Source organism: Dermacentor silvarum, chromosome 2 (assembly GCF_013339745.2).
Source record: "Dermacentor silvarum isolate Dsil-2018 chromosome 2, BIME_Dsil_1.4, whole genome shotgun sequence".
NCBI classification, from domain to species: Eukaryota; Metazoa; Arthropoda; class Arachnida; order Ixodida; family Ixodidae; genus Dermacentor; species Dermacentor silvarum.
The window spans coordinates 49,692,941-49,716,940 of record NC_051155.1 but is presented as its reverse complement, the minus strand read 5'-3'; the positions used below and the strand labels follow the sequence as shown (position 1 = coordinate 49,716,940).

Below are 24,000 nucleotides of genomic sequence, written 5' to 3'. Positions count from 1 at the left end.
GCGAGTCGGCCTAGTTGGAACAGATTCATTTTCTTAAGTTTCTGTGCGCAAACAAACAGGGACGAAGAAAAGGAGACACAAGGACGAGCGCTTTCTAACAGCTGATGTTTATTATTGAAGAACCACCGGCTTAAATACCCACAAATCTGCGCGATCCTGTCAATAGAACATGTCAAGAGCGCATAAAATAACGCTTGTCCAGTTATTTATTTATTACCTCTGTGTTTCATTGTTAGATAAAGAGAATTCGCTGCTGTCATCATATCTTTAACGCGTTTTTGCCTTTTGTGCTTGTTTTTATGAACACTGCTGTTTTTTTTTATGCTGACCGCGTAGCGGCATTTTATGACAAGCGTTATTTTATGCGCTCTTGACATGTTCTATTGACAGGATCGCGCAGATCTGTGGGTATTTAAGCCGGTGGTTCCTCAATAATAAACATCAGTTGTTAGAAAGCGCTCGTCCTTGTGTCTCCTTTTCTTCGTCCCTGTTTGTTTGCGCACAGAAACTTAAGAAAATGCTTCTAACTTAATCGCTAGTTATAGAAGGAGCCTCTGTATCCTTTTCATCACTACTTCAAACGAAAGTAGCTGGGCTGCTCTGGGCACTGTACGGGTCAGTATAGAATTCTTCCGCTTCTTTTACTGTGTCGTAGAAACTGCTGTTGATATTATCCTGCTTATCTTTAAGTTTATACATCTTGCCTTGTCCTATGCCAAGTTTTCTTCTCACTTATTTCATGCCTCGGCCATTTTTTACTGCTTCCTCAATATTTCTCACGTTATAATTCTGAATATCCCTTACTTTCTTCTTGTCGATCAGTTTTGACAGTTCAACGAATCCTATCTGATCTTCTTCTTCTTCTTCTTTCTGGGGTTTTACGTGCCAAAACCAGTTCTGATTATGAGGCACGCCGTAGCTGATCTTTTGAGCTATATACTTTCATTCTTTGTCGTTTCCTTATTAGGTCCATTGTTACTTGGGAGAGCTTACCTGCTGGTTGCCTTCGTGCCTTACCTCCCACATCAGTTGCTGCTTCTGAGATCAGCCTAGTTACGGTTTCATTTATTACCTCTGTGTTGTCTTTATCTTCCTTTTTCAAAGCTGCATGTTGGTTTGCGAGCACCAGCCTGAATTGGTCGTGGTCCGTGCGAAAATGGACTGATCCCTGCCTTTCCATTTTTTGTGCTTTTTCACGCAACAATTCTGTTTGTTTCTTCCAATAAGGCTCGCTGTCACAGTAGTACTGCAGGGGCACACCTAAGTATTTTGTCGGTGTTTCTTGCCATTTAATGTTCATAAACACCCTGGGAGCAACGTCCCATTCCCCATGCCAAAACCCAAGGCACTTGTCCCAGTTTACAGCACTACCACTTGCCTGACAAAAACTTTTTACAGCATTGACAGTGTGCATTACACTTTCATGATCAACACAGAAAACTGCAATGTCATCAGCGTAAGCAAGAAGGCTGACCTCGGCTTTATATAAGTTGAATCCTCGCATCGCGTCGTTCCTAATTACGCTTAGACAAAAATGTTCAATATATATACGAAACAGAAGCGGTGATAACGGGCACCCTTGTCTTACTGACTCTTACTGTACTGTATTGTCTTACTGTCTGTATTGTGTCTTACTGTATTGGTATGCACTCTCCTACTGATTTGTTTATTATCAGCCTCGTTGTACATCCGGCTTAAGCCATCCCCACACCTTCGCTGATCACATTGCCTACATAATCAAGTATAGATAGAAGCAAGTCATGCGGCACGCGGTCGAATGCCTTCTCAAGGTCAACCTGCAGCATGGCGACACTGCGTTGCACTGCGTCCACAGCATTCAAGGATTGATCGTGCTATGCGTATGTTTCTCATAATTGTCCTTCCTTTTATTCCGCACATTTGGTGCGGACCGACTAAATCTTTCATTACTGTCTGCAACCTGTTAGCCAATACTTTCATTAATATTTTATAATCTATGTTTGTCAGACTAATGGGTCTATACGATGTAACATCACGCAATTTGATTGGGTATTCACTTTTTGGTATTAAGACCGTGTGTGCTGACAGAAAGGACGGCGGAAGAAGTTTTTTCTCATAAGCCTCGTTGTATACTTCAGTCAAAACTGGTGCGATAACCCCCTTAAACGCCTTGTACAATGCAGCGCCTAAGCCATCCGGCCCCGGTGACTTGCCATTATTTAAACGATCAATCGCCTCCTTCACCTCCTCTGCTGTTATGGGTACTTCTAAAATTTCCTTGGTTTCGTCGTCTAATGTTGGCATCAATGAAACGAAGTCATTTTTGAATCGATCAGCGTCAACTTGACCACGAGAAAACAGTAATTTGTAATATTCGAAAAAAGAACTTCCTATTTTTTCCGTGTTGGTAAGCAATGACCCATTATGTTCTATTTCTGTTATTTCATTTTGTGAAGCATATTTCTTTTCGACTCCCAAGGCACGTTTTGTTGGCATTTCACCTGTGCACAAGTTCTCAGCTCTGACACGAATAAATGCTCCCTTGTATGGCTCTTGGTCTATCAACTCAAGTTTATGCTTTATGCTTTTTATGTCTTCTGAGAAGTAACCGGGTTGTGTACTTTCCGCTTCAAATAATTGCTGCAGATTCCATGTAAGACGGGACTCAATTTCTTTTTCCGCGTGTCTAAAAACACTGCCTCTTTCAAGTGCTTTTAATTTAATTGTTGGCTAACAAACTTCCAATTTATGTTCCCAGCTATCTAAGTTTTGAGTTGTTATTTTATCTATAGCCTTAAGAAACTGTTTACAGAACTCGTCATCATTCAGCAAGATTGCATTAAATTTCCAGAGATCCCAAGAAAATACTTTGTTATTCCTTCTTTGTTTTCCAACACAGAAAGAAACCCAACAATGATCACTAAACGCAACAGGTGTGAATCTGTAATCCCGACACGAAAGAATGAACTCAGCTGACACGTACACTCTGTCAAGTCTAGCATGGCTTGTACCCTGAAAGTGAGTAAAGATGACTGATTTTCCGCCCCAAAGACATTCACCCACCTCTTCTAGATGAAATTCGGCGGTCATATCTCTCAAAACGGCAGTACTCGCATCATTGTGTTTCTTCCCACTGGTTTTGTCACGACCCGCACCGACATAATTGAAATCTCCCGCTAAAATTAGTCTGCGCTCACACTTCAAGTACGTCTCAATTTCTTCCAAAATTTACCTTCGCTCGTGAGCCTTAGTTGGTGCGTACAAACAAATTACACGCCAATTTTCTGATATCAGAACGAAACGGCCTGACTCACACGTATTCACCGACTGCACTACAGCACCAAGGCTCTGCCGAATAAACAAAATGCACCCCGAAGACAAACCTACCGCATGGGCAACACAAACTTCATAGCGTCTCGCAAAAGGACGCACCATACGCTCCGTCTGGTCCTCTCCCTCCACTTTAGTCTCCTGAATGGCTACAATATCGAGGTCGTGCTCCGTTACGAGGTGGTAAAGTTGATTTTGTCGCCTCTTGGCACTAAGCCCACGGACGTTAAGTGTTGCAATTTTTATCGACCTCTCTAAGGACTCCATATTGGCGAGTGACACCAGACCGAGCCTACGGCGTTCCCTCCATATACCTTGCCGTATAGTATCACACCGTCCACTCGACGCTCAGGGCGTCGATTTGCCGCCACCGCCGCGTGTAAGTGACGCCGACCGCTGTTGGCTGGCCACACGAGGCTTCTTGGTTCCGGGCACGTTCTCGTGCCTCTCCATTGCTCGCAGCCGCGTGTCTTGTGACGTCTTGCCTGCTTCGTTGAGTCGACGCTTCGCAGACGTTGCCTCGGCGTACACTGCAGCTTCGTCCGTCTAGTCATTGTCTCCCAGTGGCGCGACGGCTTCACTTGCTGCAGTCCTCAGTGCATCTGTTTTCTTATCAGTCCCAGACACGCTTGTTGGCGGCTGCTGCTTTGAAAAGTCTGTTTCCGAAGTGCGTTCTTGCGAAACTTCTTCCTCTTCGTGCTGTACTGTCGATGCGCCTGCCACAGTGGCGTCTCCTGCCCGAGCGTCTGCGGCCGTGTTCTCTTGCGAGGCTGCGTCTGTGGTGGATGCGACCACTGTAGCCCCGTCGCTGGTGGACGCCGCCGCTGCAGCCATGCTATCCGCTTCCTCCTCGTCAATCTCGCTCCGGTCCACATCTCCGCCTGCGCTTGCAACTCTGGCGTACTAGCGAGTACAATTAGCCTTCTCGAGCCCGAACGCTCGGCAAGCAGCGCACCTGAGCACTCGGCATTCACGTCGGATGTGTCCAGTATTGTGGCAACACCAAGGTACAACCACAAGCGCAGTGCCGCTACCAAGACGCATCTGATGCCGGACGCGGTATGGGGTGACACCCTCACGCAGAAAAAGACGCACGAGACGAGTGGTTGACTCGGCACCTTCAAAGTCCTCCGCCTTCCACCGATCGCTGATGACTTCCTTTACTTCACCATACTCTGGAAAGGCTCGTCGTCTGGTCTCAGAAGTGACGTCGATGCGACCCAGCGTAGCTTGATCTGGAGCGCTTGACGTGCCGGGGCAGTTATGAGGCACGGCCGATTCTTCGCCAGTAGCGGTCCGGCGTCTAGCAGCGCTTGCTTTGCCTCATCTGTCTTCAAGTTCAGCAGCCACACGTGAGACATTTGGTATGCACCAATTCCCCATACCTGCTGCATTACTCCAGCATCCTTCAGGGGCTTGCGGAAGTCGACGATTTCATACGGGCGTCCAGTGACGTCGCAGTGCAATACAACTGCGCGTCTTTGTCCTTCACCTGTTTACAACAGAGGCAAGATGACACGGTAATCCTTGGGCAACGCAGAGCACGGGGCACCATGGCCAACATCGGCCGCTGTCGCAGCTCTCGAGGAGCCTTCCATTCTGCGTCCGTAAAGCATGGCGTCCAGGAGCAGAATCTGAGCTACGCAAGAGCTTGCTATCCGGTAGCGGAAAGATGCTCTAAAACGCTCCCAAGCGCGCAGGGGCAGACGACCCGAGCCTCCGCCAGTATGGTGGCGCCATCTAGTCAATGTTCCTGCAAACGCAGCGCGCCCGACATGTAGTTTGCAGTTGTAAGGTTTGATCGGGCTCAGCAGACGGCTGTGCAGAGAGAATTACAAGCCGCCGCTCGCCGTCGACGCCGGGCGGGCAGTTCGGATCATTCTCGCCAAAACGAGGCGAACAGACTGCCGCGAAGACCCTGTTGTGCGTGGTTCCCAAATTGGAGCTACTCTTGAGCTGTGACTGTGCTGCGTGTGCCGCGCAGGCCTGTGACTTTTTTTCTAGAGCACCCTACATCTGAAACCACATCGCGTGGCATTCCTGTCACGCCGTGCTGGTAGGCCACAACGGAGCGGAGCATGCCGAGGCAACCACCACACTCTTTAGAACCAAACTCTAAGTCCTTTTATTTTGCACGCGTCGCCTTGCTCATGCCTAGAGGGCACCACTGTGCAGCTAATATGTCTCGACCACTACAGCTGGTAGACAGGAGAACTGTTAGATACCATCATAGATCATGATACCATCATAGGAACCATCATATATACAACTTTGTAGGTAGATAGCCCCAGGAAAGTGCGTGAACTGCCATAAGAATGCCAACGCATTAAAAGGCACCAAGCCAGCTGCTGGGCCTACTGCTGCAGTGTATATATGCTTCCACCTGTACGTCAGTTTTGCCGCGGATAGTGCCGGACGCACATTTGCAACGACACAATTTTGCCGCGGATAGATCGGACGCACATTTTCAACGACACGGTGACTTACCGTAGCAACCGTGTCAATGGGGCACCCCTCTTTTTCCTCAACATATATTTACCACTGTGTGATGGGCTCTGTAAGCTTCGAGTCCTTCTGAGCATGTGTGATGTTTTCACACCGTAAAGCATACTTTTGTCGCAAGCTTTTACTACACATTTGATTGGGAAAACATTGCCTTTATAGCTGAGTCTAGCACACGGACTAACTGCACAGCAGTCAATTTTCGCGAACCAGACAGTCAATGGCACGCTGGTCACCATCATCATTATCAGCCTATATTTATGTCCACTGCAGGACGAAGGCCTCTCCCTGTGATCTCCAATTACTCCTGTCTTGCGCAAGCTGATTCCAACTTGCGCCTGCAAATTTCCTACTTCATACCCCCACCTAGTTTTCTGCCGTCCTCGACTGGGCTTCCCTTCTCTTGGTATCCAACCTGTAACTCTAATGGTCCACCCGTTATCCATCCTACGCATTACATGGCCTGTCCAGATCCATTTTAAATGCGAAGCATTTCTTGCCGGCGACTCTGTCTGTTGTCCCGCGTCCCGCACCCCCACCGCGCTTGCGCGTCGCCTTCCCCTCTCTCTCCTTTTCTACGCTCCCCCCTTTCTCTCGTCTAGGAATCCTGTACGGAGCGGCACCCGCGTGCCAGACCCCCACAGCACATGCACATCCCCTCCCACTCTATCTTCTCTCCTTACCTCCCCCCTTTCTCTCCTCTAGGAATACTCTACGAAGTGGCGGCCACGTGCCACACCCCCACAGCGCATGCGCGTCCCCGCCACCTCTCTCTCCTCTCCTAGCCCCCCCCCCCCCTTCGCTCCCCTAGGAATCCGGAGGGGCGCTCTCGACAGGGGGTGCGACAGCTGCATACTCCGCTGGGGGCGCCACGGTAGTTCCGTGGTATGAAAATGACGGAGCGCGCGCGCCTCATTCTCTCTCCTGTGCAGCGCCGCGATGAGCGCTCGGCCGCGAAACCATCTCCCGCTCAAGCTGCACACTCCGTTGGGGGCGGCACGGTAGTTCCGCGGTATGAGAATGACGGAGCGCGCGCGCCTCATTCTCTCTCCTGTGCAGCGTCGCGATGAGCGCTCGGGCCGCTGCCGCGAAACCATCTCCCGCTCAAGCTAACCATTTCCCCGCTGCTTCGCATCCACACATGGTTCCCTTTAACGGGAGATGGAGTAATTTTTTCCGCTTAATGTCAACTAGAATATCGGCAATCCCCGTGTGCTCCTTGCTCCACACCGCTCTCTTCCTGTCTCTTAACGTTAGACCTAACATTTTTCGTTCCATCCATCTTTGTGCGGTCTTTAAGTTCTCGAGCTTCTTTGTTAACCTCTAAGTTTCTGCCCCATTTGTTAGCACGGGTAGAATGCAATGATTGTACACTTTTCTTCTCAACGACTGTGGTAAACTCCCAATCAGGATTTGGCAGTGACAGCCGTATGCACTCCAAGCCAATTTTATTCTTCTGTAAATTTCTTTCTCATGATCAGGGTACCTTGTGAGTAATTGACCTAGATAAATGTACTCCTTTAGAGACTCTAGATGCTGACTGGCGATCCTGAATTCTTGTTCTCTTACCAGGCTATACAATATTGTTTGTCTTCTGCGTATGAATCTTCAACCACACTCTTACACTTTCTCGGTTAAGGTCCTCAATCATTTGCTGTAATTCGTCCCCATTGTTGCTGAGTAGGACAATGTCATCTGCAAATCAGAGGTTGCTGAGGTATTCGCCATTGATCCTCACTCCTAAGCCTTCCCAGTCTGAGAGCTTCAATACGTCTTCTAAGCATGCAGTGAATAGCATTGGAGAGATTGTGTCGCCTTGCCTGATCCCTTTCGTGATAGGTAACTTTCTACCTTTCTTGTGGAGAACCAAGGTTGCTGTGCAATCGTTGTAGATCTATGCCAAGATATTCAGGTATGCCTCCTGTACTCCTTGATTATGCAATGCCTCTATGACTGCTGGTATCTCTACTGAATCAAATGTATTTTCATAATCTATGAAAGCCATGTAGAGAGGTTTATTGTACTCGGCAGATTTCTCGCCTGCAAATTTCCTACTTCATACCCCCACCTAGTTTTCTGCCGTCCTCGACTGGGCTTCCCTTCTCAGGTATGAAACCTGATTCTGAGGTATGAAACCAGGTATCAATCAGGTATGAAACCTGATTGATGACATGGATATGATCCATCGTAGAATATCCCTTCCTGAAGCCAGCCTGTTCTCTTGGTTGGCTAAAGTCAAGTGTTGCCCTGATTCTATGGGAAATTATCTTGGTGAATATTTTATACAATACTCAAAGTAAGTTAATAGGCATCTAATGCTTCAATTCTTTAACGTCTCTATTCTTATGGATGAGTATAATGTTGGCGTTCTTCCAGCTTTCTGGTACACTTGAAGTCGTGAGGCATTGCGTATAAAGGGCTGCAAGCTTTTCAAGCATGATATTTCCTCCATCTTTGATTAGATCGACTGTTATTCCATCTTACTCCGGCAGCTTTTCCCCTGGTACGTGTCTTACAAGGCACTTCTAACTTTATTGCTAGTTATAGAAGGAGTCTCTTTATCCTGATCATCACTACTTCGAATGGAAGTAGCTTGGCTGCTCTGGGAACTGTACAAGGCAGTATAGAATTCTTCCGCTGCTTTAACTATGTCATCAAAATTGCTGATGATATTACCCTGCTTATCTTTCAGTGCAAACATTTTGCCTTGTCCTATGCCAAGTTTTCTACTTACTGATTTCCATGCTGCGTCCATATTTTACTGCTTCCTGAATCTTTTCCACATCATAATTTTGGATATAGCTTACTTTCTTCTTGTTGATCAGTTTCGACAGTTCAGCGAATTCTATTTGAGCTCTCGAGTATGAGACTTTCATGTTTTCCGTTTCTTTATTAGGTCCTTTGTTACATGGGAGAGCTTACCTACTGGTTGCCCTTGGTGCCTTACATCCCACTTTAATGGCTGCTTTTGAGATCCACCTAGTTACGGTTTCATTCATTACCGCTAGGTTGTCTTCATTTCCCTGTTCTAAAGCTGCATATTTGTTTGCGAGCACCAGCCTGAAATGGTCTGCTTTTACCCTTACGGCGTCCAGGTTGGCCTATTGCCTCTTGATTAATTTTATTCTTTCTCTCTTCAAATTGAGAGAAATCCTAGACCTCACTAACCTATGGTCACTGCACTTTACTCTACCTAACACTTCTACATCCTGCACTATGCTGGGATCGGCAGAGAGTATGAAATCGATCGCATTCCTGGTTTCGCCATTAGGGCTTTTCCAGGTCCACTTCCTGTTGCTGTACTTCCTGAAGAAGGTATTCATTATGCGGAGCCTATTCCTTTCCGCTAATTCTACCAACATCTATCCTCTAGTGTTCCTAGAATCGATACCATAGTTGCAAACTGCTTGCTCACCAGCCTGCTTTTTCCCCACTTTGCATTGAAGTCGCCCACTGAAAGGTGCAAGCTCAGTATACTGAGTTTGCACCTTTCTTATTGCTAATTCAACATATTCATAAGACTGCTCTATTTCAACATCATTGTGACTGGAGATTAAGGCGTAGGCTTGTAAAACCTTCATTCTATACCTCCTATTCAACTTTATTGCGACGACTGCTACCCTCTCATTGTTGCTGCAGAATTCATCAATGTTGCCCGCGATGTCCTTATGGGCTAGAACCCTACTCCGAATTCTCTCTTATCTGGAAGACCTGTGTAGCAGAGGACGTGGCCATTAGACAGCACTGTATAAGCCTCACTAGTTCTAACCTCACTAAGGCCAATAACATCCCAGGCAATACCTGATAACAATTCAATTAGCCCTGCTAACTAGCCTTACTCGATAGCGTGCTCGTGTTGAGCGTTGCCAAGTTCAGTTTCCAGTGGCGGCCTGTCCAGACCCAGCGATGCTTAGCACCCTCTGCCGCGTCGCAGGTCTGACCGCCGCCTTGGTCAGGTGCTCCGCAGCCGCTGGTGACTGAGGGCCATGGGTTAATTGTAGGAGTCATGAGGGAGGTAGTGGCCGAATATTGCACCAGGGAGGCCAATTCCTGTTCTGGCGTGGGAGTGACTTTGTTGAAGCTTATCTGGCCTTCCTAATTTGGTTGCACCTGGACTAGTATAGCTCCACTAGCTTTCGGGGATATTTTTTGGCGGTGTCAGGCGCCACTCCACGCCTGAAGATGTAAAGGACTGGAGGAGGATTCCAACTGACGACCTTCAGATTAGAAGCCGGGTGTTCTACCTCTGCTCCACGCCACCACGCTGTTAATGAGAGCCAAAACAATATAGTATTTGAAAACTTCACAAACTTATCCAGCGATTCATTGATTATTTATCGAGCGAATTGATTCATTAAGCGAGATAGGAACAAAAAGTTACGTCCTCGACCTACTCACCGACCAGAAATGCACACGCTCATTTCTTAAGCGAGCAATGAAGCATGGCGTTTCGCTCGCACTACGTCATTACTGGTGGTGCACGGCGGCACGTCTACCCACTATGGCGGACGCGACGATGCAGTCCGTAAAACTGCAGGAGCCGCTCGGGAGTCAGGGCCACCAGGGGACGCGTGGAGCCGCGGCTCTACAAGCAAGTCAGGGCGCGGCGCACAGAGTTCTGCGCCAGTGCCTCTGGCGTGCACTGGCTTCCCATGTCCTACGGGTAGGTCGCGAGCGAGGATGCTGAAGCGAGCAGCATCAGGGATTTAATAATCGCAAGCATTCTAGGAACACGGCCCACCACGATGGGACCGGGAGACCAAGTCCCGTCGCGATGTCGTCCCATCTTGGGCGGAGCCACCGACTTAACCTGGGGGACTCTTCAGCTCGCCTAGACCTAAGTTCCTCAGGACTCAAATAAAGTTCTTGTCATGTCACGGTCCACCATTGCCTCTTTGCTTCTTCTTTCTCAACTTCTCCCTCGTAACATAGGGGAAACGAAAACAAACTCGGGCGATTTACTTAATATAGACTACTCAAGCAACGCCCTCCGAGACAGCGTTGCAACTGTAAAGCAATTACAGTACGGGCGGTTCTTTACAGCGAAGCTAGTAGCCTCTGGTTGGCCGGGATGTTGCGTGTCCGCGTGCACGACCTTTACTCACACAAACATGTGGGCCGATCCCGGGGGCAGCGCAAAGGGGCGGAAAGCGCACAGCGTGCTGCATTTCCAAGACGCATCACATGACGTCATAAGGTGACATCATCACTTGACGAAGGCGTCATCGCGTGACGTGTGACGTCATCAAATTACGCCATCAGGCGATATTGTGACGTGATGATGCCGTTACACGTAACGTAACGTTTGACGTGTGATGTCATCACGCGACCTTTGCTGTGATCACGTGACGAGTGGCGGGATTACGTGATCACATGACGAGTGACATGATTACGTAATCACGTTACGTAATCATGGGCCGATCCCGGAGACCGTGCAAAGAAGCGGGAAGCACGGGGAGAGGTCAGGCGAGTATAGCGGATGGGGAAGTGCAGTAATGCTGTGCATGGCGAGAAATTTTGTCACATTGAGAGCAGTGTGCGGCCTTGCGTTACCGTGAAGAAGGCTCCATTGTCCAGATGCCCATAAGGCAGGACGACGCCGTCGCAGTGCATCGCGCATGTGTTGGAGCACGCGGATATAAAACTCCTGATTCACCGTCTGCCCTTGTGGGACGAACTCATGGTGTATGACACCTCTGGCATTGAAAAAAAACTATCAGCATCGTATTTGTTTTGGTCTACTGTCGCCGCACCTTTCTCGATGCCGGAGAGCTTGTGGACCGCCATTCGGCGATCTGCCTCTTTGTTTGAGGATCGCATTGAAAACACCATGTTTCGTCTTCAGCAATGATGCTGTCGACGAATGCAGCATCCTTCTCTGGCTCGGAGGGCAAATCAACGCTCACTGATGTCCGCGTGTCCTTCTGGTCCTGTGTGAGGAAGTGCGGCACAAGTCTGGCATTCAGCTTTCGTTTCCCCAAGATCTCGCGCAAAATTTGGTGGCATGTTGTCTTAAAAGTTGTCGCAGTTTCACCTGAAAGGCGAAGCATCAATTGCGATAGCAAATTTGTAGAGAGCTATACGGAGTAAATGATATTAGCTTTATCAGCTGTATAAACTTGGACATGCAGCAGCACCGGCAACACGCAGAACTGTTGTCGACGCCGTCGGCGTTTTGCCCGCGTTCGCTCAAAATGCGTGCGGCGTTGCTGACTGTTGCCGGAGCCTCTGATATAAATAGGCACTTGGTGCCGCAGCTAAACGTCGCCTCCCTTTCCTCCCCCTCCCCCACGGCCTCTCGCGCGTCGGAAGAAGGCGCGTTTGCTCTACATATATGGTGATTCTAAAGGAGGAAAGAGACGCCTACTTCTGCAGCCCTTAAGCGAGCACGGCGCAGAACGCGCGTTTGTTCTCCGCCGTGCGTTCACTCCCCGTGAAAGCGCGCGCCCCTCGCGCCCTTTCACTCGCACATACAGCGTTCGGCGCGCGGCGACGATTTTATCTCCATTGACGTCATACGGAACCTCACGGCGACGGCGACGCCGACGGCAGAAATCTGCTTTTGAGTGTCCATATAATTGCTATCGCAATAATAATGTCAAGAGCATCCGATAGCATGCGGACTGTAATGGTGCGGTCTTGGTGTACCATCTCCCTGGTCCGAGCCAAGTTGTTTTCATAACGTGAGGTTTCAGGGCGCCCCTGCGTTGTGTCGTCTTCCACCGACGTTCTCCCCGAAACGAACATCTTGTGCCACTCGAAAACTCGCGCCCGCGATAATGTCTCGTTGCCGTAAGCGTCACGAAGGAGCTCATACGTCTGTGTGGCTGTCTTGCCAAGCTTCACACAGAATTTTCTTTACACGCCGTTCGAGGTGCATGTCCATCTCTCCACATTCACTCACAGTAGAATGCACAGACGACTAGCGACAACGTGTTTTTCTACATGTAGTGCCATCTAGCGGCTGCCACAGCAATTAACATAAATAGCTCAGGTTAGCCCGAAAAGATGGCGCTACACAATCCGCCAACGTTTGTTTTGGGGAATCATTTCTAGCGAAGACAATAAATCAGTCTCGAAACTTTACGGACAAATGTTGTAGTTAGTAAGAAAATATTTAAAACTTTATATAGAACTATCGCAATCGATGCTTCACCTTTCGGGTGAAACCACGACTTGTTTTGCTTTAATTCTCTTTTATTCAACCAAAGAAATAAATTCACAGTATCAGCGCTAAATTGTAGTTTAAATGGAGCATAGTTTATTTCAGTTATCAAGGTAGCAGCGGTAGCAGCAGTAGTGGATGACTCGCGCACAGCAACAAAGATGAAGGGAATTTATGAGAATCCATATATAAAAGTTCAAGTGCCCAATTCTTGGCCAATCCCCCGAAGTGGGTACGAGCCATGTGCTGAAGACATCATCATCATCATCATGTTCCAAAATAAGTTTCTCTGGGGCACGTCGGCCTTAGACAGTATAGTTGGCGCCTCTGTGCTTTTTTTCTGTTGTCTTGTTTCATGGTCTTCTATTTTCGCCAAGAACAAAATGAATAGTAAGCAATGTATGATGCTTGTCGATAGAAGATTGTTGACGAGAGGTATATGCACTAGAGCACTGCACGGGCCGATTTTTTCAGCCCGTTGCCCGGCCTGGGCCCGTATTTACGTTGGGCTGCCCGCCCGAGCCCGACCAACCGTTTTATGGTGAGACCCGGGCCCGGCCCGGGCCCGGAAATAATCTGCGTTACCCGCCCGGCCCGGCCCGCCACCGCTTTTACCTTAGGCCCGAGCCCGGCCCGAGCCCGGCCCGAGCCCGGCTCGAAACCGGCCCGAACCCGGCCCGAGACCGAAAAAGATCACCGAGCGGCATTAAACAAATAATAAAAAAGATAATGAAAGGAATTTATTCTTAAGGCATAAATACATGTTATATGCAATTATGAACACCATTTGAGTGGTCTGAACGCAGATACCAGTGCGCGAAGTGGTACGAATGACCCTGCCAAGTAGTATAGCCAGTAGTTCCAACGGCGCGACCTTGATGCGGCCCAATCAACTTCTATCGCAGCGCCACCACAGTATATTTCCACGTCGGGCGCCTTACTGCAAAGCATGCGCCGCCCCAGCCGCTCGTCCCACTCAACCGTATTCTAATAGGAAGCGCAGCCCCGACCGGTCGTGAGCGCAGCGCATGGATGGAGTAAACAGAGAAAGAAAGCTTCTCGTTGCTCCATGGTGCAGCGTAATGCGCTGCTGCTAGGCGCCCGGTTGAGAATCATGGATGGACGCAGTGCCATATTTCAGCCACGTGACGAATTATCTTATCTTATCAGTCATTGTTTTACCAATTCGCCTTTGAAGAATCAGAAAGTCGCGAACGCGCTTTCACCGCGCTGAAAGCATTAATTACATTGATTTAGGTAAGAAATACAATGGCATCCTTTGGTTTGAAGCCACGTCGGTCTTTCTGGACTTTTACATTTTGTTCAAACACCGCAAAATACGACGGAAGAAGAAAATAGAAGTACACAAGTACACAGGAATAGCACTGCTAGCTTCCAGCTGCGTCGGGGCAACAGGTTTTTCAGAGTCGAGACGCGCGATGATAACTCGCTGCACGTTACATGCACACCACCAGAAAGTCCGACCCGGGCCCGGTTCAAAAAGCACATGCCGTGCCCGAGCCCGGCCCGAGCCCGTGAAAAAACTGCCCTACCCGGCCCGGGCTTTCGGGTTAGCCCGAGCCCGTGCACTGCTCTAATATGCACACAGGTGTACGACAGATATGCAAATACGTTTAAGGCTTCCGAATTGCTTGTATCACAGTGGCACATGTGATTCTGGCGCATTGGCCAAGAACCTGCTCATACTAAGCGACAAAAGTTGTATCGTGCATGATACTGAAAGGAGACATTACTCAGTCACTGACCGATTATTCCATCCTCATCTTCCTCTTTTAGGCCGGCCCCAAGCACGCGCCTTCTAATGGCATGCAGTCGGCAGCGATGCCTTATATAACATATCGCCTCTTGCAAAAAAAAAATACAAAACAGGAAGAAAAACGGTTGTTTGTCCATTAATGTCTAACGTATTCCTGCAGCTTCTTCGGCGTCTTCTAGTTGCGGGCACTTCTCACGCGTGCTTCGCATCCCGGCAGATTAAATGAAGCTTGTTGCGTGCGCTCTGTTTGAGGGGTGCATTCTCATAGTTATCCGCGCTTGACGTTCCAGGTTGTGATGGATGATTTACAGCTGCAGTAGCGGAATAATCGGATGCTGGTGACCAGTTCATAACAGCAGAGGTACCGAACTCCATTTTGCTGATAGCGTCACGGTGAACGGCCGCTAATTTGGAAGCATTCCACACACGCCCATCTTCCAAGAGGTAATAGGCAGGTCCACGCTTCTCAATAATTTTCTTGGGCGCAGAAAACTGTGGAGATAGCTTCCCATGAACTGCAGGTAATTTAACCCGCACGTAGTCACCAACGACGAAGTTGGGTTCCTTGGCACCGCGCTTTTCATCGATGTAATTCTTAGACTTGATTTGCTTGTTCTTGATGCGCTCTCGCAACTCCTGCAGTGCCTTTGAAGGGTCCGTGCTGAAACATTTGTCAGGCAATCCCACAATGTCGAGTCTGGTTCGAGGTTTGCGTCCATGAAGAAGAACAGCAGGTGCAACGCCAGTAGTCGCATGAGGCGTACAGCGATATGTTTGCAGATAATCAAGCATCGCTATTTTCATATCACGGCGTTCTAACAGGGCCAATTGAATATATGACTTTAATACCCTATTAAATCTTTCAACCAAACCATTAGCTTGCGGGTAATACACAGAAGAGTTGGCAATGCGTAATTCCGCGCTCTGTGAGACATTGTTCAAAATTCGTTGAAGAAAACTGTGGTCCATGATCGGATACGATACCACGTGGATATTCTCTTGCGAAAAGTTCAAGTAGAAATTTCTTCACTGTAGACGTTGACGCATCTCGTACGAAAGCCACCTCTGGCCACTTGCAGTAATAGTCAATAAATGAATAAATGACTGGAAAGTTACACATGTGCGCACAAGTTCTTCAATGTGATTATCCATGCATGGCCACCAATATGACTCTCTAAGACGAGCTTTGGTGCGACTAATTCCTGGGTGTGACTCAAGGGCCAGATCCATAAGACGGCCTGTCAAAGTAGTAGGCACGGCAATCCTGTCACCCCGCCACAGAACGTCGCTAACAACAGAGAGTTCACATCGCACGTGACAGTACGGTAGCAGCTCTTTTGACAAGTATTTCTTGTCAGGCCAAGAAGTAGTGATAAACTGCTTCACTTGAAGACATACAAAATCTTCTTCGGGTCCATCGCGGATGAAACTCTCTAGGGGCAGCCGGGAGAGTGCGTCAGCCACGGCGTTTTCGCTACCTTTCCTGTACTCCATGATGTAGTTGTAGCACAGCAACCGTGATGACCAGCGCGCAATCCTTAACGGACAGTGACCTGTGCTTTTCGTTGAAAGGAGCTTAACCAAAGCAGCGTGGTCTGTTCGCAAAATGAAAGGTCCGCCCCACAGGTAAACGTGCCAGTGCTCGCAGGCCCAGACGCAGGCAAGGGCCTCGCGTTCACCGACTGAGTACTTCCGTTCATGCGGTTGCAGAGTACGTGAGGCGAACGCGACAGTTTGCAGTGATGTCCTGTTATCCTGCTGCAGTACAGCACCTAATCCATATCCTGAGGCATCAGTTGTAACGTACACAGGTAACTGAGGATCACAAAGGTGAAGACCTTCGCAAGATGTTATCAGAGTTTTCAGCTGCTCCAAGCCGCTTTGTGCTGCTGTAGTCCAAGCGAAAGGCGCATTTCCTCGAAGCAAAGCACGCATTGGCTCCACAACATCAGAAAACTGCGGGATGAACTTGGAGTAGAAGCCTGCAAGTCACAGCAGCGAGCGAAGTTCATTCATATTTGTAGGTGATGGTGCCTTGGTTATCGCCTCGATAGATGACATCAGTGGGAATAACCCTTTGGCACTGACAACATGGCCAAGAAAAGTCAACTCTGCAACATCAAAAATACACTTACGATTGAGCCTGAAGCCAGCATCAGAGAGCCGTTTCAAAACCGCGCGCAAATTGACCAAGTGATCCTCTAGGGAGCGTCCGTACACGATTATGTCGTCAATGTAAAATAATACGCATTTGCATCCTTTGAGGATCATATGCATCATCTTTTGAAAAGCTGACGGTGCCGATGCCAGTCCAAAGCAAACCCTCTTGGAGCGGAATAGGCCGTCATGTGTTATAAACGTCGTAAGATCCCGACTTTCTGGACTTAGTGGCAACTGGTGATATGCAGAAGCTAAATCTAGCTTGGAGAATCGCTGTGCTCCAACCAGGCTGTTCAAACGTTCCTCAGTTTGTGGCAGGGGAAAACTGTCCACTACTGTAGCTTTGTTTGGCTCTCGTAGGTCTACGCACATGCGAATCGAGCCATCCTTTTTTCTGGCTACGACAATTGGTGAGTCCCACTCTGAAGAGTCGACGCGCTCAATGATGTCCTGAGCTTCTAATTCTTGTACTTCTGCCGAGACTTGCTCACGAATGATGAGTGGTAGTCGTCTCAGCTTGCTGGCCACTGGTTGAACAGACGCTTGAACTCTGACCTTGTGAGTGAAACCCTTGACAGTTCCTAGCTGTTTTTGAAACAAGTGCTCGAACTCGGAACGTAATTCAGGGCGTAGCACAGGAGTTTCTTGTGTCATTAGCAGACACCTGAGTGGCGATCCTTGAATCTTCATATCCAGAGCCGCGATACCATCTAAACCAAGTATGGTTGTTCCTCCAGGCACAACGTACAGAAGAACAGAAGTTCATCGGCAGAGAAATGTAGCTGGAGCGATAAAACATCCTTTTATAGGAATTGCTGACTTCGGCTAGGATTGAAACCGATGATCCAGTGTTAATCAGGAACGATACCAAAATTCCTTCAATTTCTAACACGGCATAAATTCCCTTCTTGCGGCTTCAGATGTGACAAACACTTAAGTGATCGTCCGGGTCAGCTGTATCTTTGTCGTCTTCCGCGACATGCCGAACTTTTTTCTCAGACTTTCGAAGAGACTTGCAGACCTTTTCCAAATGGCCAATCTTTCCACAATTACGACACTTATGTGTCCTAGCTTTGCAGAGAGGGCTATTCGCAAGATGGTCCAAAGAACCACAACGATAATACTCTTGCTCTTGCAAGGCTCGACAACTTTCAGTTTGCTTCTTATAGCATGTGCACGTGCCACAGTGCTTTTCTTTCATCTTTGAAGTGTTTTCGTCAATAACATGATGCAATTGTGCTTCGTGTCGTGCAAGTTCTTTCGCTTCTCTTGTCGCTTGATCATGCTGTCTGGCAATGGTAATGGCCCGAGAAAGCGTAAGAGACTCTTCCAGTAGAAGACGTTCGCGCAAATATTCACTGGTAGTTTTTTTATGAGCTGGTCGCGTATCATATCGTCCGCCAAGTCACCGAAATCGCATGCTCTAACGAGACCTCGTAGGACGGTGACGTAATCGACCGCAGTCTCACCTGGGGCTTGTGCACAACAACGGAAACGGTGACACAACAGTGACACAACGGAAACGGTGCACAACGGAAATGGTGACGCGCTGCAGTGACGTTGACAAAGCTCTTGTAGTGGTCTTCAAGCATCGCAATGGCGCGGTCGAACTCATCTGGGCCAGGAGATATCCCTCCAGCGGCGCTCGAAGCCAAAAGGCGCGGGTCATCCTCCGACGTCAAAGTCTGGAAGATACGTTGTCCTTCCAAGCCCAAGCAGTTGAGTAGAATCGCCTTCCGACGCCTGGCAGGTAGGTCGGAAGCGCCCGACGCCACCATGTAGTTCTTGAACGCTTGAATCCATTGCTCCCATGGAATGACCAGGTGTATAGGTGATGGAAGAAAGGGGGTGGCGGTTGTAGCCCCGAAATACTCATCGTAGAGGATGACACGCAGCAATCGAAGGCACAGATGAAGGGCAAGCCGGTAGCACATGGGCTGTTAAATCCTCGTCGCCAAATATGTTGTATCGTGCATGATACTGAAAGGAGACATTACTCAGTCGTTGTTGTTGTTGTTGTTGTTGTTGTTGTTGTTGTTGTTGTTGTTGTTGTTGTTGTTGTTGTTGTTGTTGCCTCAAAACATGGCTCATACCCACGAGGGGGATTGGCCACACTGGATAAAATAAAACATACACCCAACAACGAACAAAATGGGTAAAGGCGAACAATCAAAATTAAGATTTTAGCAACTCCTTAACACAGATTTTGAGAGGTCCTATAAATAAACTAACTAAATAAAAATTAGGAGAAAAGTAACTACAAAAATAAACATAACATAACATGTCCCACGGTCGGTACCCTAGCAGCGTAACCTTCCGGATGCTTCAATGAATTTGTGTACAGCAGTGATCATCGAACCCTGACTTGTGCCTAATTGACAGGCCCCAAAAGACTAAATGTTTGGCGTTGTAAGTGCCAAACCCAGATTACCACTTGGAAATAACAGAAACATTCTACGGAGGGAGGAGAAGCGGTGGCAAGAAAGAAAGAAATGGTCAATAGTTTCCGGTTGATTACAAAACGAGCAGAGGTCAGTGATTGATAAACCAGATCTATGAAGACAAAAATTTAGGCGGCGAACTCTTCAGCGGACATTTGACAGCGTCACCTCACATTGGCGTGAAAGACACTTGCTCGTGTTCCACCAAAATTTTAAATGTTGAAAATCGTCTGAGGAAAGTACGGACGAGTCATTCCAATTCAGCAATATAAGGCGTTTAAATCTAGCTCCCGTTATACAAGAGAAATCAGGAAGAACATTTATGACCGGACCATTTAGTGATGTCGAAGCGAGCGAGTCAGCTGATTCATTTAGAAAGATTCCACTATGTCCGGGAACCCAGACAAAGCAGACTTCGGATAAATTTTCTGGGGCAAGAGTCGAAAATATACTCAGCAGGTGTGACTGATTATTGGAAGTTAAATGTGTACAGACCGAAAGCGCATCTGTAACAACTATTACCTTAGAATTTTGTGGACCCAATTTTCGGATGGCATGAATAACTGCCAGAAATTCTGCAAGAAATATTGGAGTGTAATCAGTGAGACGGAGAGCAAAAGACCAGTTGAAGTTGATTCGAAAAGATGCCAACACCAGCATTCACTAAATTTTGTGATGCGTACGTAGAAATAACCAAATGAGACGGAAATTGACAGAGATGGTCTTGAAGGAGACCTTCAAGTATGCGCACAGGAAGAAGTTTCGTGTGTTTTGGAAACATATCATCAAAAGTGAGTTTTATTTTGAACGAATTATATTTTGAAGAAATCAGGCGTGGTAGACTAACTTGAAGTTTTGATAACAGCGATTGAACAAAAACAACTTGTGGCTGTCGGTAACGCCGCCATCCTGTTCTGAAAAATGATTCTGGAGAATTTATGAAAACGGGTTGCAAATTGGAAAGGGGTGTATCATAAAGCTTCAGGAAAGTCAGGACAGTAAGTTGCTTAAATCTGGAATCAAGCGGAATAATTCCAGACTCCAGATAAAGCGCATTATTTGCCACAAAACTTGGCAGCCCGAGGCAGAGACGCAGTGCTTGCCTTTCCAGTAGAATTAAAGCTCTTAGCTTGTATGCTGCACATCCTGAAAAAAGAACACAACCAAATTATAGAATGGCGCGGACGTAAAGCTTATAAATCATCAGCAACGTAGTTCTACGCTTCCCTGTGTTTTTATTGCTGAACCGGTGCAACAATGCCATTGCACGTTCTCCTTCATTAGCATTTGCTTCTATCTGCTGCTGCCTGTTTAGCTTACCATCATAAGTTATCCCTAAGTACTTCAAAGTTGGAACTTGCGTAATCGCCTGATTACGGTAATGAAGAGAAATAGAGACAGGGTTTGACAATGGAAACACCAGTAGAGCGCATTTCTTTACGTTAAGCGAAAAAGACAGGCCGTCCAGCCAGGACTAGAGTTCAGACAAATAAGATTGCAAAATTTGGTATAACATATTAATACCCCTTGCTGATGAGAAAAATTCAATGTCATCAGCATAGAGATAGAGTTGCACATCCTGATGAACTGTCACAGAAGATAACAAAATATTAAGCAAAAGTGGCGAAAGAACTTATCCCTGTGGTACGCCTCTCGTCTGTTTATACGTATCCGATGTCACCCCATCCTTGAAACAAAAAAATTCTCTACCAGAAAGGAACTCTTGTATCCAGGCTACTAAATAGTCTGGAGCAGAACAGATAGCTATAATCGAGAAATTAAAATTTCATGTTCGACACTGTCATATGCTTTTGCAATATCTAAAGTTACCAATGCTGATGTATCTCCTGATTGTCCTGCGAGTCGAATGCGGCTTTCTAAATCAATGTGAGCTGACCAAATGGAACATTGAGGTCTAAATCCTATTTATCTCGGGCACACAATACCACGAGAAGTAAATTCATTAAGCCGGACATGAATGACTTTTTCTACAATTTTGACTAGATTTGACGTTGTCCGAATGTTGTCCAAGATATATCCGACGTTTTGATTTTTAAGCAAAAGCACAATTTTTACAATTTTCTAAGAGGTCGGAATCCATGTATATTGTAGTGAACAGTTAACTATATTCAAAAGCTCATCTGGGAAAGAATTAAACAATAATTTAATCATAGTAATTGTGATGCGGTCTGTTCCAGGAGCCGATTGCTGAGCAGTTAAGATGACATCAGATAATTCTGTCATGGTAACTTCTAGAAATTCAGATGTCGAAACTTTGAACCTCCTAGGTCTGAGACACAGCGAAAAAAGCGTGCTTCAAGCCCTTTCGCGATGTCATTTAGTGAATCCGCCGCTTCTCTGGGGGATAGAACAGCAGAAAATGACCATACGGACTGTTGAACATCTTTTTTTGTTGCGTATAAACCTAAAAAGTGCCGATCTTCTTTCTGGTTCTGACAAAGACGTATGTAGTGCATTATTTTTCGTCTTTAGCTATCGCCACAGTTAGTTTAAATAGGGCTGCATAGAATTTATAGTCCATCCAATTTTCCGGTGAATGATTATGTTGGAGACTTTTCCACGCTGCTTTTCTTCGCCTATAATCCCTTGTGCAAGCATCGTTCCACCATGATGACTTTGACGGCGAGCTGCCAGACATAACCGTAAACTCAGCAGGCTGAATAGAAGAGTTTAAAAGCGATACCACTGAGTCAGCCCTCCGTTGTTCATCATAATTTAGTACTCAACGCTGATAAGCCTGCATTTATAGTTGATTTATACGTTTTATAATTATTTCTAATTAATGAGTCGTCTTTGTCGTATAATAGGAGCCTCACGTGAAAGCATGATTTCAAAAGTGATGGGTAAGTGATCGCTACTTGTTCCATTGTCAAAGGTGTCCCAAGAAGAAATAGACATATTAGCAGAGGAGAAAGTCAGATCTAATGCAGAAGAGAATCGCCCACGTAGAAAAGTAATTTGTCCTGAATTGTGACATTGAAAATTGTTGTCATGCACCCAATTCCACAACCTCTTTCTACAACCATCCGTTTTAATTCCCCAAGAAGTAGGATGTGAATTAAAATCTCCTGCCAGGAGCGTTGCATTTGAACAGTTTCGGAACAGCGAGTCCAGGTGATCAGTGTTCTTGACTCCGTTCGGGAAGTACGTATTAACCACTGTAAACACAACGCAACCTGGCAGCAAAAAATATAATCCTAAAATTTCGTAGTCTGAACACACATGTTCAAAAGTTAGTTACCTTATGATACATTTTTGATGAAACTGGTATTATCAGCCCACCGCCCCTACCTGGACGATCTAAACGAAATCTTCGAAAATTATTAATAGTAAATCTTTGATGTGACGAAAGCCATGATTCTTGAAGTAAAATAACATCTGGTATTGTTTTGTGTACTAAATAAAGAAGGTCAACGTAACCTGAGGATATAGAGCGGCAATTCCATTGGAGAAGTTTAAGTGATGCTATGGCGATCCTAGAATGGATGATTCCACGGCAGAACGCAACGCATCCTGCTCGTGGTGATCACTGTTAATTCCTTTTTTAGGCTTAGATTTGGGAGTATCCGTGGGAGAAAGTGGGGAACCCTTGCTTCTATTGCTGATGGTCCCAAGCCTCATGTGTCCAAATGAGTGGCTAGGTCCCGCAGTTGCTGAGACCGGAGAACCCACTGAGGTATCGGACTCAACCTCTGCCTGATTGTCAAAGTTCGATTCGTTTGAATGGCGCGCGGGAATACTACATGGAGTGGGGTCAGCAGCAGCAGAGTGCAATTGGAGGAGGCTATTGAATTTGGCCGTTAGCACCTCAGTTATACCTTCGGCAAAAGTGTTAAACAGTTGCTCCATAACTATTGGCATTGCCTTGTCAATGGCTGCGGCTACAGTGGCCGAAACTATGGCTTCTAGAGATGTTTACTGACGGGAAGCAGCTGCTGCGCAACCAACATCGCGCTCCTTTATTGCTGATATTGCTTCCGCACGGGAACAATGACGTTTCTCCGCGATCTCAAGCACCTGAATCTCATGGCCTCGCGCAGGGCAGTTACTATCTGTAGCACTATGAGATCCATCGCACAAGCAACACCTAGGTGCATCTTCGTCGCAGGCTGATGTAGAGTGAGAGCCGCCGCAATTACAGCATCTCACTGAAGATCTACATGCATTAGCACTGTGCCCAAATCTCCAGCAGTTTCGGCATTGCAATGGCCTAGGTGACAATGTCTCCACGCGGAACAAATACGGCCAAGCCTTTACTTCAGACGGGCGCGTTAAACCGGCGAACGAGGCGATAACGCTCTCAGTTGGGACTCGGTTATCACCCACCGACCTATTGCATCTATAACAGAAACAACACCAGCCGGAGAGAGCATCTTCAAAAGGGCCTCAGGAGTAATATCGGTAGGAACCCCGCGAACAATGCCTTTCACGCATGCGAGATGAGGAGAGAGAGAGAGATAAAACTTTATTTTGTCCATGATGGGGTCTGGGGGCGGCGGGGGTTGGGAGACTAACCCCCAGGCCTCCCCTTCCTCAGACGGCGGCAAGCCCTTGTTTTCTGGCGGCGTCTTCGGCCATCCGGACGGCCCAGAGCTGCTCTTCTGGGTCCAAGCTGAGCAGCAAAG

At 47.3% G+C, this 24,000-nt stretch overlaps 1 protein-coding gene and 1 pseudogene across 1 annotated transcript in view; both read right to left on the bottom strand.

The window, feature by feature from the left end:
- The window catches only part of LOC119440008 (uncharacterized), a 334,203-nt gene extending 330,441 nt beyond the window's left edge, over positions 1–3,762 (bottom strand). Inside the window, exon 1 of the mRNA XM_049662710.1 lies at positions 3,704–3,762. Coding sequence (XP_049518667.1) covers positions 3,704–3,762 — 59 coding nt within the window. The remainder of the gene's footprint in view (positions 1–3,703) is intronic.
- Positions 3,763–3,855: 93 nt separating this feature from the next.
- The window catches only part of LOC119440006 (trichohyalin-like), a 32,144-nt pseudogene continuing 11,999 nt past the window's right edge, over positions 3,856–24,000 (bottom strand).